At 37.6% G+C, this 13938-nt stretch overlaps 1 protein-coding gene across 14 annotated transcripts in view; it reads right to left on the minus strand.

The window, feature by feature from the left end:
* MRP (Multidrug-Resistance like Protein 1) overlaps nucleotides 1–13938 on the minus strand; it is a 212893-nt gene that overhangs the window by 142165 nt on the left and 56790 nt on the right. For all 14 annotated transcript variants that reach the window (XM_083125089.1, XM_083125086.1, XM_083125087.1 and 11 more), the window contains 4 exons: nucleotides 11869–11994; nucleotides 9524–9661; nucleotides 5414–5539; nucleotides 1263–1456 (listed from right to left, as the gene is read on the minus strand). In XM_083125089.1, the coding sequence (XP_082981215.1) occupies nucleotides 1263–1456; nucleotides 5414–5539; nucleotides 9524–9661; nucleotides 11869–11994 (584 nt within the window). The remainder of the gene's footprint in view (nucleotides 1–1262; nucleotides 1457–5413; nucleotides 5540–9523; nucleotides 9662–11868; nucleotides 11995–13938) is intronic.

A 13938-nucleotide genomic window follows, 5' to 3' on the forward strand; every position in this document is an offset into this window, starting at 1 on the left:
TATGTTCCCAGATTTTAAATTTTCCCAATTACACAATCAATGTTTTTGGCCCCAAATACACAACATGTTGTAAAGTTTTCCTAATTTTACATTTTCAAAGACTTTATGTTTTCTTCTCGTAGTTCACCGAAACACACAAAATCGAGGTTCAACTGTACACACCAATAAACCATTCTGAATACAGCAAACATGATGCATTCACATCACTTACCCAAAATAGACCCAGAACATCCTAGGATAGCAGGGAAAGAGATAAATATATACAACATATTACATGTGACTATAGCATAATATGATAAATTGAAGTTTAAGTTCTTTTCAGTTGCCTAAATAATTTGTGCACATGAAAAAAAAAAACACCTATGGCTTACTCTATGACTAAATAGAATAAATAAAATAACCAGTGGCACAACAGCCTGAGAGAGCCTACCGACAACTGCTGGCCTCACTACCACTTGCCGAGGTGGGAGATCATCCAACTACTTACTGAGTTACATGTGGTCAGCACGACGAACACCCAGTCGTCGTCATAGGTTTTCATGACCAGGTTACCCTACTCATTCGTAGCTCGCCAATTTCCTCACAATGGTGGGTGACCACCGGTCTCATACACAGGCCAAAATCTCAAGAAAAAAGTTGTTACGCTTCACCCAGTAGACTCAAACCTGTGCATGACCCATAGCCAGAGCCCAAATCATGACACCTTACACCACATGGTCACGGTGCAGGGTATGACTTAATAGAATACAGTTGGGTAAGGAAATTTTTTCGTCACTGAAAAACATGCACTCCATTTTGACCACACAGTACAGTACAATGACAGCCAATGTACAATTAAAGAAAAGTACTAAAGTACTGGAATTATTCTTCATAACTAACTAAAATTTCATGTTAAAAATGAGATAAAATCACATTATGAACCTTGTTTAATAAATTTTAACTATATTAACCCTTCTACGATTCATTCTTTATTCCCATCCATGAAAAATGACCAAGTTTGGTATAAAAAATCAGAGGACAAAACAACGTATGTGTTGCAATTTGATCTCGTTTTTCATATGCTGACAACACATGGAGTTATACATACACTTTTTGATAATGTTTCATGGTAAATGTATGGCAGGAATAATGAATAAGGTGAGAAAAACATTTAAAATTTGTAAAATTCATTATATCATTCAATTGTTACTTCTGAGAAGATGTACAACTGTATCCCTAACGAAAATTTGATGCAAAAAGAATAAATTTCCTACAATACTCACTTCTCACTTTTCCTTAGTGATTTCTGCCAATATTTGTCGAATGCAGGCACAACTTCTTTTGACGTGTCCTCTGGATTCATGTTCCACAGATCGTCAGTCTCCAGGGGATTTCGGAAACCTTTCCAGGCCAGGCTATCGAACCAAGCAAAAAGGATTCGAGATGGGAAAGATGCTGACTGCTCAGGACATGGGTTCTTCACAGAAGAGAATAACATATGTTCAGTAAAACACAAACATCTTTTCAAACATCTACATACAGAAACACTATGCTTATCAGTCAAAATGTGTGAGTTGAGGGGTTGCACACATCTGGTTTTGCAGTGGACTGTGTTTTCCTGCTGCTACACAGGCACGTGTTCAAGCAGCACTATGCCCAAATGAAGGCACTGTGCTTTAGATTCTCAAAATTTTCAAGTCGTCAATGTATATTTCTGAATGACAATTTTGAAAATTTATTTTCGGACCTGAATTACACAAAGAGAGTTGTCAAGTACAGTGGAACCTCAGTTTTACGTTTTTCAGGGGACCAAGCTGTAAAACAAATGAAAATTTTATAACATTTTACTATGTTGGGGCCATCCAGAGTGAATGTACGAGGGTAATGAGCAACAATTTTTCGAAATTTAAAATCCATCAATAGACGCAAACGAAGTAAATCGTCGCAAAATATAGACTTTACTGAACACGTCGAGGTAGTGTGATGTCATTAGCTTAGATCGTGTGAGCACAGGCAGTTGTTTCAAAATGGCTGACAGTGGTGTTTTCGTTTCGACAGCATGCTGTGATTGAATCCCTTGTTAAAGAAGGAATTCCTGCTGATGAAATCCAAAATAGACTTCAGTGTGCATATGGAGATGTATCTATGCGTGCTAGCAGTGTTAGAAGATGGGTAAAACATTTTAATGATGGAAACACGAGCATCGAAGATCAGTCTCGGAGCACTCGCCGACATCATCATGAAAGAAGACAGATAGGTCACTGTGGATACAATTGCAGCAGTACGTGAGATAGGACACAGTGCAGTGAAGGATATGATTACAAGGTTAGGCTATTAAAAAAAATGTTGCCTCTGGGTTTCACTTTAATTGATGGCAGACCACCAAGTGCAGCGAAAAAGCACCACTCAAGAACTTCTTCAGTGATATTACAATATGAAGGCAATAATTTTTATTGAGTAGTGACCGGTGATGAAACCTGGTTCCATCATAATGAACCGGAAACAAAGTGACAGAATATGGAATGGTACAATTCCATGTTGCCGGCAAAAAAGAAAGCAAAGACTGCCTGCCATCGTCTGGCAAAGTTATTATGGCGACAGTCTTCTGGGATGCAGAGGGGTGCATTCTGGTTGAAGTTCATGAACCTGGGATAACCATAAATGCTTTTCATTACATCCAACCACTTCACAAGCTCCATCATGCATTGCAGGATAAAGGTCCTGGAAAGAAAATCATCCTTCTACACGATAATGCACACCCGCACTCTGCAAGGTTCACCAGGGATGAAATTTGGAAAATGGAGTGGGAACTTCTGCCTTACCCTCCTTATAGTCCTGACATTGCACCCTTTGACTATCATCTGTTCAGTTTTGTGAAGGAACAGTTACAAGGTCAATGCTACCAAATGACCATACAGAAAACAGTGTGTCAGTGTCAGCGAGCAGTTGGAAGGGAGTTCAAGCGCAAGGGTATTTTCAAGCTTCCAGAAATTTGGGAAAAATTCATGCAAAGAAATGGAGAAACTGTTGAAAAGTAAAGAAAAGTCTGTAGATTATGATGTATTGTGTTTTTCTATAATAAAACCAAAAATTGGTTTGTGACAAATTGTTGCTCATTACTTTCAGTATGGCCCTCGTATAAAGTGGGCAAATGTAAAATCTGAGTTCCACTCTGTGCTGGTGTAGTGTATACAGTGAAATTGAAATTATATGTTTCGCGATAGTACGTTTTTTTCTGGTGGTCCCTGCTAATTCCCATAAGACTGCGTACTATCATATTTCAGTTATACGATTTTCAGATATATATGATTTTTCCAGTTATACATTCGACGAGTTCAGTCCCAACAAGAAAAAGGACTTCAGTTATACATTTTTACTTAAGTTACTGATTTTTAATCTTTTAACCTTTAGTTGATATTAACTCTACTTCCTCGAAAGAATGCTGCTCTTGGAGTTTAATATTTACGTGATGATAACATGTGCTACATCTTATCAGCTGCAACCATGGGACCAGACTCTCGAATTGGAATTCTATTTTTGTTGCTTGCATCGGAGAGAAGAGGAGGGGCTACGCACCCTTGAACAAGATTGGCCTGTGTTAAATAATCCTGCTTTTGTTCTTTGCATTGCCTTCGGCAAGTCGTATCTACCTGAAGCAGACCGGAGATTGATATCTTTCAAGCTGTCAGACAAGTCACTGGTGCCACACTTCCCAGCCTGTCATAAACATTACAAACAAGCTGAAGAAAGGGAGGGGGAGTCAACACTTATTACCGTTATATTTAAAGATAATACGGTTGTTGAAGACAGAGACGTTGCAGTACTTTTTATTATGCAAAACGAAATCACAGATAAACAAATTATTGAACACTGCGACTTATTTTTAATGTGTGAATATTTTTGAAGTAAAGCAGCGACCATACACTGTATGCCTTTCTCTTTCTGCAAGCACCATGTGAAATGAGCACTTTTTCCCTTTTGTTGCTATGGGATAAATTGTAGATAAAAGGCTATAACTGTTCAACCACAGCATTTTTTTAAAAAAATTAAATTCTAAATGTAAGAATGAACAAAAAGCAACATTTTAAGTAACTTCTGACAATTAAGAGTCCAGGGAGGAAGCATGGGCAAAATCCCAAAGTTCGAATTTTTCCGTAATTACGCAAAATTTCTGAACACCGTAATTTCCATCTTTTTTTTTTTTTCAAAATTGCGGCGGGAGCATTACAAATGTTCATAGAGTGGTCTTTTGTTGTCCTTCCCTCAACATTTGGTCCATCCAGCATTCATAGGGAAGATGCCAGAAGCGAAATTCCGTAATTACGCAAAATTTCCAATTGCAGTGATTTCAGTTTTATTTTTTTCAAAGTTACTATGTGCCTCCACCGGGTATCTAACATGGAACTACAGGGTTCATGTTTTTTTTTAGTCAGCAGCTTGCTTATGCCTGAGCCAAGTTACAGAAAGAAAGGGAGAAGGATTATTGTATTGTAAGGGACAAACGAGCAACATTCCGTATGCAGATAGCTGCATTGACAAGAAGGCTGCTTCGTGAAATTATTGCATAGCCCCTTTTCCCCCGCCAACCAAGAAAGGAAAGTTTCCCCCCCCCCCCCTTTTCTACTAGGAATGATTACGTAGATAAAGAAATGGGAATAGTGACTGAGCCATGTTCTCAAGTGTCCACATACGTTTTTGTGGGGGGGGGGAGGCACAACAAAGACATCCGAGTCACGCTTTAAGAATGTGTTAAAATGCTAGAGGAAGCAGCATTTAATGACTGTCGTTTTGGCAATAGTTCGCTTGTTCCCCGATCGTAAGGCAGGAGATCAAGGTCGCATGGTGAATGAGTAGGCTGCTACAAAAGCAAGGAAGAGGGAAGGGAGAGGTCAACTGGCATACGGGACAGGCTTCTGGCAAATTTTGTCATCGGCGGGGTTTGGAAAACGTATAAAGCGGGAAACGAGAGTTACATTAAACAAGATCGAGATAAACATCCTAATGTTCAGCATGGTTTTTGCAGGGAATTGGCTGAATGAATTACGTGGGTAAACCTTGCTTGTATCCCTTTCACCCCCTGGTGCCTTCAATGTCTATTTCTTGTGAATTTACAATAACGATTTAGAACAGATTTGTTCAATACAGCAAACTTTGGTGTATATGTAGTACTCCTTTTCTTTCTTTGTGCACTTAATTTTACCATTTTAATTATATTTCAATAATACATTTTTCTCAGTTATATGTTTTTACCCTTCTGTCTCCCATAAAATATATAATTGAGACTTCACTGTTTTACAATTTTCACGTTATTCCAGTTTTATAGCTTTTGAATTAATCTGTATATTCACTCCAAAAATTTTTAAGTTTTACAAAAGTTTGAAATGATCTAACCATGCTTACTTTAGAACTAGTGAAAATAACTAGATGTACTCACTTCAACAGGTTCATATTCTGTCCAGGCAGGTGATGAATCAGCAAAACAGTTTAGGAACAGTAAAGCCAGAACAAGGGGATAATAGACCATGTATGTTATAAAAGGGAACAACGGCTCTAGGGTGATCTGGAAAGAAAAAAAGTTTTACAGCTACACCACATGACAAAGGAAATAGTAAAATGTACAGTTATTATATGTGAATTACTTTACTGTAGTTAATGCAGCTATGAATTTATTAGCACAATGCTTACATGTGTACACATTTCAGTAGTGCTTAAAATATGCCTTTCCCTCCCTCATAACTCAAATCTACCACCCCTTGCACAAAAAGGTACACTGCAACTGTACTGAGAAAAACAAAGTTAAATCATGAAATATAGTTGATAGTCATTTATTTGTTTACTCCACTTGCAATCATCACAGATGAAAATGTTCCCCTTCATTTGTCAAAACATTCAACAATGTTAAATAATAAGTCTCTGCTCTTCTAACTGTGTATGATTTTTTTCCCTCACAATGACATGAAAACTTAGTAGCTAATGAACAAAAGTGGCGATAATTGATTTAGATTATTTTACATTGCTTTCCTGCCACTTTTGGCTAATCGCACCGAGGAGGACGTGTGATAAAATTAATGAAGGGACACTGACAAAGAACACACATGCCCAGGCAGGGATTTGAACCCAAGACACCGTGTGTAGTAGAGCGCTGTGCTAACCACTCTGCCATGGAGCTCAACAAAAGTGATGATGATGTGTTGAAAAAAACACTTCCCGTTTTGGAAAGGCAGGGTTTGATTGATTCATTTACTTTATTTTAGTTCACTTTTGTGCCACATTTGGCTAATTTGCGAAGATGGAGATGAGTGATGATATGATGAAATTGATGAATGGACACTCACAAATATCCATGCCCATGCCGGGATTTGAACCTGGGAGCCTTGCAGCATAGCGCAATGTGCTAACCACTCTGCCACGGGGGTCGGCTTGGCAACGCAGGGACAGGATTACCTGGCATGCTAATGACTGCATCACTCACTCTCCCTTTGAGTTGAAGTTTGATGACAGTGCCGGAGGGTATTTCTCTCCTTGGTAGAGTACTACTTCACTCCTTCAGGTTTCACTTTTGATTTGAAATCTACATGGGACATCAGGTAAGCAACAAGAGAATGAGTTATGTTCTTTCTGTGGTTGTACTTGCAATAATTCAGCCTCAGGCATTGCATAAAAATGCCGAAAAACATCTGCCTACCTGACGCCTGGCAAAAAAAAAAGTGAATCTAACCAAGATTTTCATGTGTTATGAAGGAATAAAAAGGTGCATTTTGTTTGGAAAAAAAAGTTTCTTCACTGTAGCCAAATATACAGGGTGGTGCACAAAAAACCAGCCCGAGTCAGTAGCATATGTGCCACCCTGTACATGTGTACCATTTCCAAGGGAAAGGCTTTTAATTTGCTTTGCATTTTACACGATGGTGCATATTTATCCACCAACTTAGCAGGCATGTACCTGAGGAATCTACTATGATTAGGTAGCTGCAAGGTTTGCAGTCAGCCTGCCACAGAATGAGCCAGCTCAGTCACAAATTACAGTACTGGAGACATTAAACAAAATAGGTTCCATTAAGGATATGCGGACTGCAAAAAATTGTTGGCTTTGACCAAAATCCTGTATATTTACAACTACTAATTTCCAATTTTGATGTCTTCCTGGTCTCATTTCTAGTTTTAAGTGTGTAAAGTAAAAACTACACCATTACTGCTTATACTGTAGTATTATATGGGTGTGAAACTTGGTCCCTTACATTGAAAGAGGAACATAAATTGAGAGTATTTGAAAATAAGATCCTTAGGAAAATATTTGGACCTAAAAGGGATGAGGAGACAGGTGAGTGGAGAAGGTTACATAATTTAGAACTACGTACATAATTTGTATTCATGTCCAGATATTATTAGAATAATTAAATCAAGAAGACTTAGGTGGGCAGGCCATGTGGCACGAATGGGAGAGGAAAGAGGAGTTTACAGGATTCTTGTTGGGAAACCTGATGGTAAGAGACCTGTAGGAAGGCCAAGACGAAGATGGAGGGACAACGTTGAGATGTACCTAAAGGAAATCGCTAGGGATGGAAAAGAGTATATAGATCTTGCTCAAGATAGGGACAGATGGAAGGCATGTGTTGCTGCAACAATGAACCTTCTGGTTTAAGAAGGCTAGAGAGTTAGTTAGTTATTACTGCTTATACTGTTGACATAATATTCATCAGAATTCATCAATACTACATTCAAAGAAAGTTAATGCAGTTGCTATGATTTTTTTTAATGTTTTGACAATAATGTAAGGAAATGGAGGCATATTTTTGCCATAAATGCATATTTTATTTTATGTTGCATATAATGTGCATATTTTACAGAATTTGTCACGGAATTTTATTTCTTTAGTGAGGCTAGGCTGCCAGAAAAGCAGTTATTGTACGTTCCGATTATGAGGTTAATCGTGTTATATTGAGAGATCTTTTTCTCTCCTACGGACTAGTATCACAAACAAACAAAAGAAAATTCCAGCTGAAAATGTAGAAAAAACCTTACTTGTTTACTGTTACATGAATTATTGTACAGCTTTGAACCAATATTTTCAGTAGCAGAGGAATAAGCCTGTCTTTATATTTTGTGTCCCATTTGTTTAATAGTTTTACCAAATACTCTCATTCATAGGATAAGAGATTGTATTCGTGCTTACAAGTTTCAGAGAAAACTTATATTTTGAACATTTTCAAGTTTTTTGGTATATTTGCGTGCATATCTTGGCAGTTTTTAGTGTATATAAAATCCTCAGTCTATTGATGACCAACATCATGTAGAGATCCGTGCCTCCATCTGTCTGTCTCCTGTGAATGCCAGTATTTGATCTGACATGGGCAGATGTCACATTATATTTGCCTCTGTGTAGTTTAAGGTGATAAGTGGTGAAATGATAAATGGTGAGTGTTTAGTGTTGATAACTTTATTAAGCATTGTTTTAATAACCACAAGATAAGCAAAGAATTTTTATGAAAAAAAAAAGTGTGCAGTAAAGTGAGGAAGCATTTTAAAGGGAATTCCCCGGTATTCCTGCTACTGGTTAATCTTCAGTTCAGAGCATTTGAGCTGAAGGTTTATGTACAAGGGCAAATTGAAAAGTCTTTGAGGCTATTTTTTTTTCAGCCTTAATATTAGTGTGAGTGAGAAACCGAGATATGCATTCAATGCAATAGGTTTTCCTTGGAATGGCCCAGCGTTAACTCTCGGCTGCTCTGAGGCACGGCGCCGCTGTCAGTTTGCGAAGATGGCTGTAGTACTCAACACATCCACATTGTACGAGCAGCGAATTGTTATTCGTTTTCTATGGAGCAAGGGACGAACACCCATCGAGATCCATAGGGAAATGCTGCCGACATATGGGGACAAGTGTCTCACTTTGAGAAGTGTGCGGTGGTGGTGTTATGAGTTCAAAAATACCGAGAAGACCTTCATGACAATCAACATCCTCGCTCCTCGCTCACAATGGAAAATATTGTCCACATGGCAAACAGGACAACAGGACAATCAATGTCCTCGTTCACAATGGAAAACATTGTCCATGTGGCAAACAGGACTATTGACAGATTCAGTCATTCAAATGGGAGATTCTGGAGCATGCACCATATAGTCCAGACTTTGCCCATAATGATTTTCACGTGTTCAGTCCACTGAAGAAGTTTCTGGCAGGACAGAGGTTCATCTGCGATCTCATCTGCGATGACAAAGCAAAGACTGTTGTCCAGCGGTGGTTCCACAATGAACCGCCCAAATTCTACAACAGCGGCATCTCGAAACTAGTGGCTAATTACGTGGAAAAATAGTGCAAGGTACATAGAACAATTCCTATATTTTGATTTCCCAGCATGTTTATTATTTTAGCTGAAAAAAAAATAGGCTCAAAGACTTTTCGATTTGCCCTCGTATAACCAATTTTGCCAACAAGCTGCTACGTGGGCTGTGTTCTAGTGACACAACAATCTCTTGAAGGAACTGTATCAATACTTAACTCGCAATACAAAACTGTACACCTTCATACAATAAATATACTTACATCATCTACGGAAGCCATAATTTTTGTTCTATACGTCACTGCACCACATAAAGCCAGCAACAGCCAAAATATGAAGAGCACGCCTGAAGTGCGAACTCCTCTTCTTCTATTATATACAACAAATACTGCTGACAAAACCTGAAAGCAATTGAAATGATTATACACAATAAGAAATATCACACATTTAGTGCATAAATCAAGCATGAAAAAACACTATTGTACAATGATGATAAATATGTTCAAAGCAAAAAAATGCACAAAATTGACAAAACTTTCACTGTACAAGGAAGTGATATTCTTGGGAGATTTCGTAAATATGTCATGTGAAAATCTCATACATTTAAATGCACCATGCACTTGGGGGAGGAGGTAGAAGGTTCTTCTCTAAAAATTGGAAGCAAAAGAATCCTACAATTCAGACATCTATTGTTATTTTCTCATGCATATAATCCAATATACCGTATTTACGCATGGATAGTGCACGTGCGTGTATAATGTGCACCCTGGTTTTTGATGGGTAAAAGTGAAAAGAAAGAAATATATACATACATAATGCACAGTACAATCCAGTTTCAAGAAATGGCTTTCTTAGTTGTAGGTCGTACAGCTGTTGCTATGCTGATCAAGAGTGAATATGATACCTATTCAATGAGTCACCTGTTGTTATGTGGACCAAGAGGAGAACATCCTCTTGTGTAAACAATAAGTCTCCAACCCATGCCACCTCCCCTCTCTCCCTCCACTGTGTTTAACTCCCAAAGCTTTCAATCTTGAACCACCTTATTTATTGTGTAATAGTAGAAAGTGAGATCAAAATTACGTTATGGATTTGCAGTGCTCAGGAAGTTATTTTCTATTATTTGTCGCCCAACAAATACTGCTGATATGCATCCCATGTGACGAAAGGTGCATGCTCGAATTTCGCCAGAGTTGCACTGCTTTCCTTGGTGTCGCAGAACATTACATTACAAAAAATCATGTGAAATGACCTTCAAACTTTTACACATGGTTTTTCTCATTCCTTCTTTACTTTTTCTAAAATAACTTTAAAATATATACTTATTCCGTGACTAATGGAACATTTATACGAGGCACATTCAGGACCTTCCAACTAGCAGTTAACAGCTCAAAAATTACTTCCATTAAGGAATGTACACACTCCATATATGTAATATTATTTGGCCAGTAATAAATTTTAATTTTGATTTTCTTTTTCCGTATGTTTTCTTTCATCCAAAGTATAATAAAAATCATAATGTTCCTTCATTTTGTGATGAACTTATTTCAATTGTATTGCACATTAGTGCCATTATCTTGAATGGAATACTGTTGCCATATTCAGAAACTGCAGGATTTAAGCTTTACAACAATATATAACATGAAAAGTCAATGCAAGTGTCCCATAATCATGGAATGACCCCGTGCAGTTTCATGTTGGCTGTCTGAATTATTCCGTGCATAATACATACCACAGTTTTTGGGGGCAAAAGAATGAACAATTTCTTTCTTGTACACTAATGTTACTTTGTTGTGTCCTTCATTGTCTTACTGATATGTATATACATACACAGTGGAACATCGATTTTACGTTTTTTCAGGGAACCAAACTGAAAAAACTTAAAATTGAGAAAAATGTAAAATCAAGTAAAATTTTATAACGTTTTGCTATTTGGGATTATCAAGATTGAATGTATGACACGGGAAAATGTAAAATATGGCTTCCACTGCGTATATATATTCTTAAAATTGTAAAATAATGCAACAAATTTTGAATTATCAGCTCCCAAAGCCACCCCTTTGGCTATGCCCGTGGGTGACTATTCACAATCTGGGAGGGGGGATGTCTACAACCACAATGCAGGGTGTCTCAAAAGTCACTATCTATTCTGTGACATTAATTTCTTTTAAATGCTACATTGCCAAAAAGATGTGATCTTCAGTGAAAATTTGGGTATTTAAAAAAAAAAGTGTTGCATTTTGTATAATTGTTAATTCTTCCATTTCAGATCCATAACACTGATGATAAATGTGGAAGAAGTGCTGCTTTAATCAACAAATTATGTTCAGTGATGTGTAAAGGTTATTTGACAGAATTATTGCATTTCAACAGACTAAAAACCAACAAATTTTCTTGAATGGGAATGACACACACCGAAAGTGAATATTTAGCTTATCACTTTGAGCACTGTAGACACTGATGATCAACACTAATTAATTCTATGCAGCATATTCTTTGAAATAAATACATTTTTCATAATTCCATTTATGTTTCAAAATAGTGATTTTTGAGGTAGCTTGTACGTGCACAACATACAAGCCAGTACAATTAATAAGACATTACTTACAAATGAAACAAATTTGATCACAGGTGTGTAAAAATCAACTGAAGGTATTTCATATCCCTGATTGTTATGATATAAGGCATATCCTAGGTCAGTCAGCACAACACATGTAAGGAGAAGAGTGACTATCTGCAAAATAATAATAAAAAAAATTATCAAACAGCAGCTTATTACAATTCCAATTAAATTACAAAAAAAATTATGAACAAATATACATTTGATAGAACTATCTTCGGAATAAGGAAGGACTGCGATGAACATTCATTGTTGCAACTGTATCGTTCCATTATTTTCAAATCTGCAACAGTAAATACCCAATGCATTAATTTCAATCTGTTGTACTGAGATGAGATATTTTAACACTTGGAATAATACTGCCTTGATGCAAAAGTACGCTGGAAGCTCACAATCTTGCCATCAGTGGTTCTACGTTTGACTCCTCGCCATGAAACGAGTGTTTCATTCTTATGTTTCATTTAATTGTTATCGAACCTTCTCATAACTATTTTGCTAATAAATGGTGGACACAGAACTGTGCAATTCTAGTAGAACTGACATGACTTCACCTGAGATCTTACTTGATTTGATTTAATTTACTTCGCATTTCTGACACTTTGGCTAATAGCAAAGATGAGGATGAGTGATCATATGATGAAGGGACCTCACAAAGAACATCCATGTCCAGTCTGGGGTTTGAACTTGGGACCCCTGGGAACTTATCATAATAATTTATATGTCTCATATTACTCTGCAGTTCAAAGCACATTCAATATTGTCAATAGTAATTCAGGGTGTATGGAACATTTTTCTGAATCAAATTCCTCAGCTTTTTCATACTTTCAGATTTAAAAAAAATTCCAGACCACTGCATAGTGTTTTAACTTGTTAATAGATAGGCTAATCAGTAGTGGAATGTTTAAAGAGGAACCTAAACCACTGTGCATTGTGCCTCCACCATGAATTGTAAGGGTAAAAAGGTAAAAAAAGGTAAAGTGCTCCCCTGTGCTTAGCACCATGCCATGAAGGCGTATAGGGGGTGTAGGGGTAACGCCCCACACTTTCTTGATCCGGTCGTGAGTGGGGGTGATGTGATCATGTTATTCGACGGTGGGTGGGCACCGGGGCCGCTTCCAATGTTAGAAAAGTTCCCGGATTTGAACCGGCCGGGATGGAACCTGGGACCTTGAGCATGGTAGTCAGATGCGTTACCGACTGAGCCACCGCGGCCACATGAATTGTAAGCGGGTTCAACTTTTTCTGTGTCTACAGTATTTTTTCGGTAACGGTTTTGATTGTTTTATGATTTCTCCTAGCACAAAGACTAATTATCGTAGAATTTTGGAAATCATTGTCACATGAAATTTGCACCTTTCTTACGGTAATGAGCACTGTTTGGACTCGAAAAAGTTATTTATGTTGAAAAAAAAAAAACAACTTGAAAATTACCTTACGCACTTCTCATGGACAAGATATTCTCTGTTGACAAGTGACAGTAAATATCGTAGAAGTGTGGGAATGAATGTAGAAGTAAATCGGAACCTTAGTATAATGCATTTAGGGACTTCATGTTAATGCTAAGGGAACCAAACCTAACCTGCCTAACCTAACCACGAAAGCATATATTGAACAAAACCTTAAGTAATTGCTAAAACTTCGCAGTACGTGTAAACAGACGTACATCAAAATCGAACCATGTAAAAATTGCATTCGTAGCATGTTGAAATCACAATAAAACAAAAGGAACTTGGGCCACACCCTGTATGGATAGATAGATAGGTGCATAGATACATATACAGGGTGTCTATAAAGTGAGTCATACTTTCAACAATTTATTATGCAAATACCATGGTTCACTAACCGTACAGCTATGAAAATAGGTGGCTGTGCAGATTTGCGCTGGTGCCACATATGGGAAAAGCAAAGCGAGAGTGGGAATAAAGCCGCTGGTTCCCGCACACTGTGTGGCAATGTTAACCGGGCTGAATTGCTTACTTCGAGTGTCAGATCGACCTCTCTCTGGGACACTTTCGTGTCATCCCTAACCTTTCAAGCAAATACTGTCAGTTTGTATCA

Source organism: Lepisma saccharinum, chromosome 7 (genome assembly GCF_977018435.1).
Source record: "Lepisma saccharinum chromosome 7, izLepSacc3.1, whole genome shotgun sequence".
NCBI classification, from domain to species: domain Eukaryota; kingdom Metazoa; phylum Arthropoda; class Insecta; order Zygentoma; family Lepismatidae; genus Lepisma; species Lepisma saccharinum.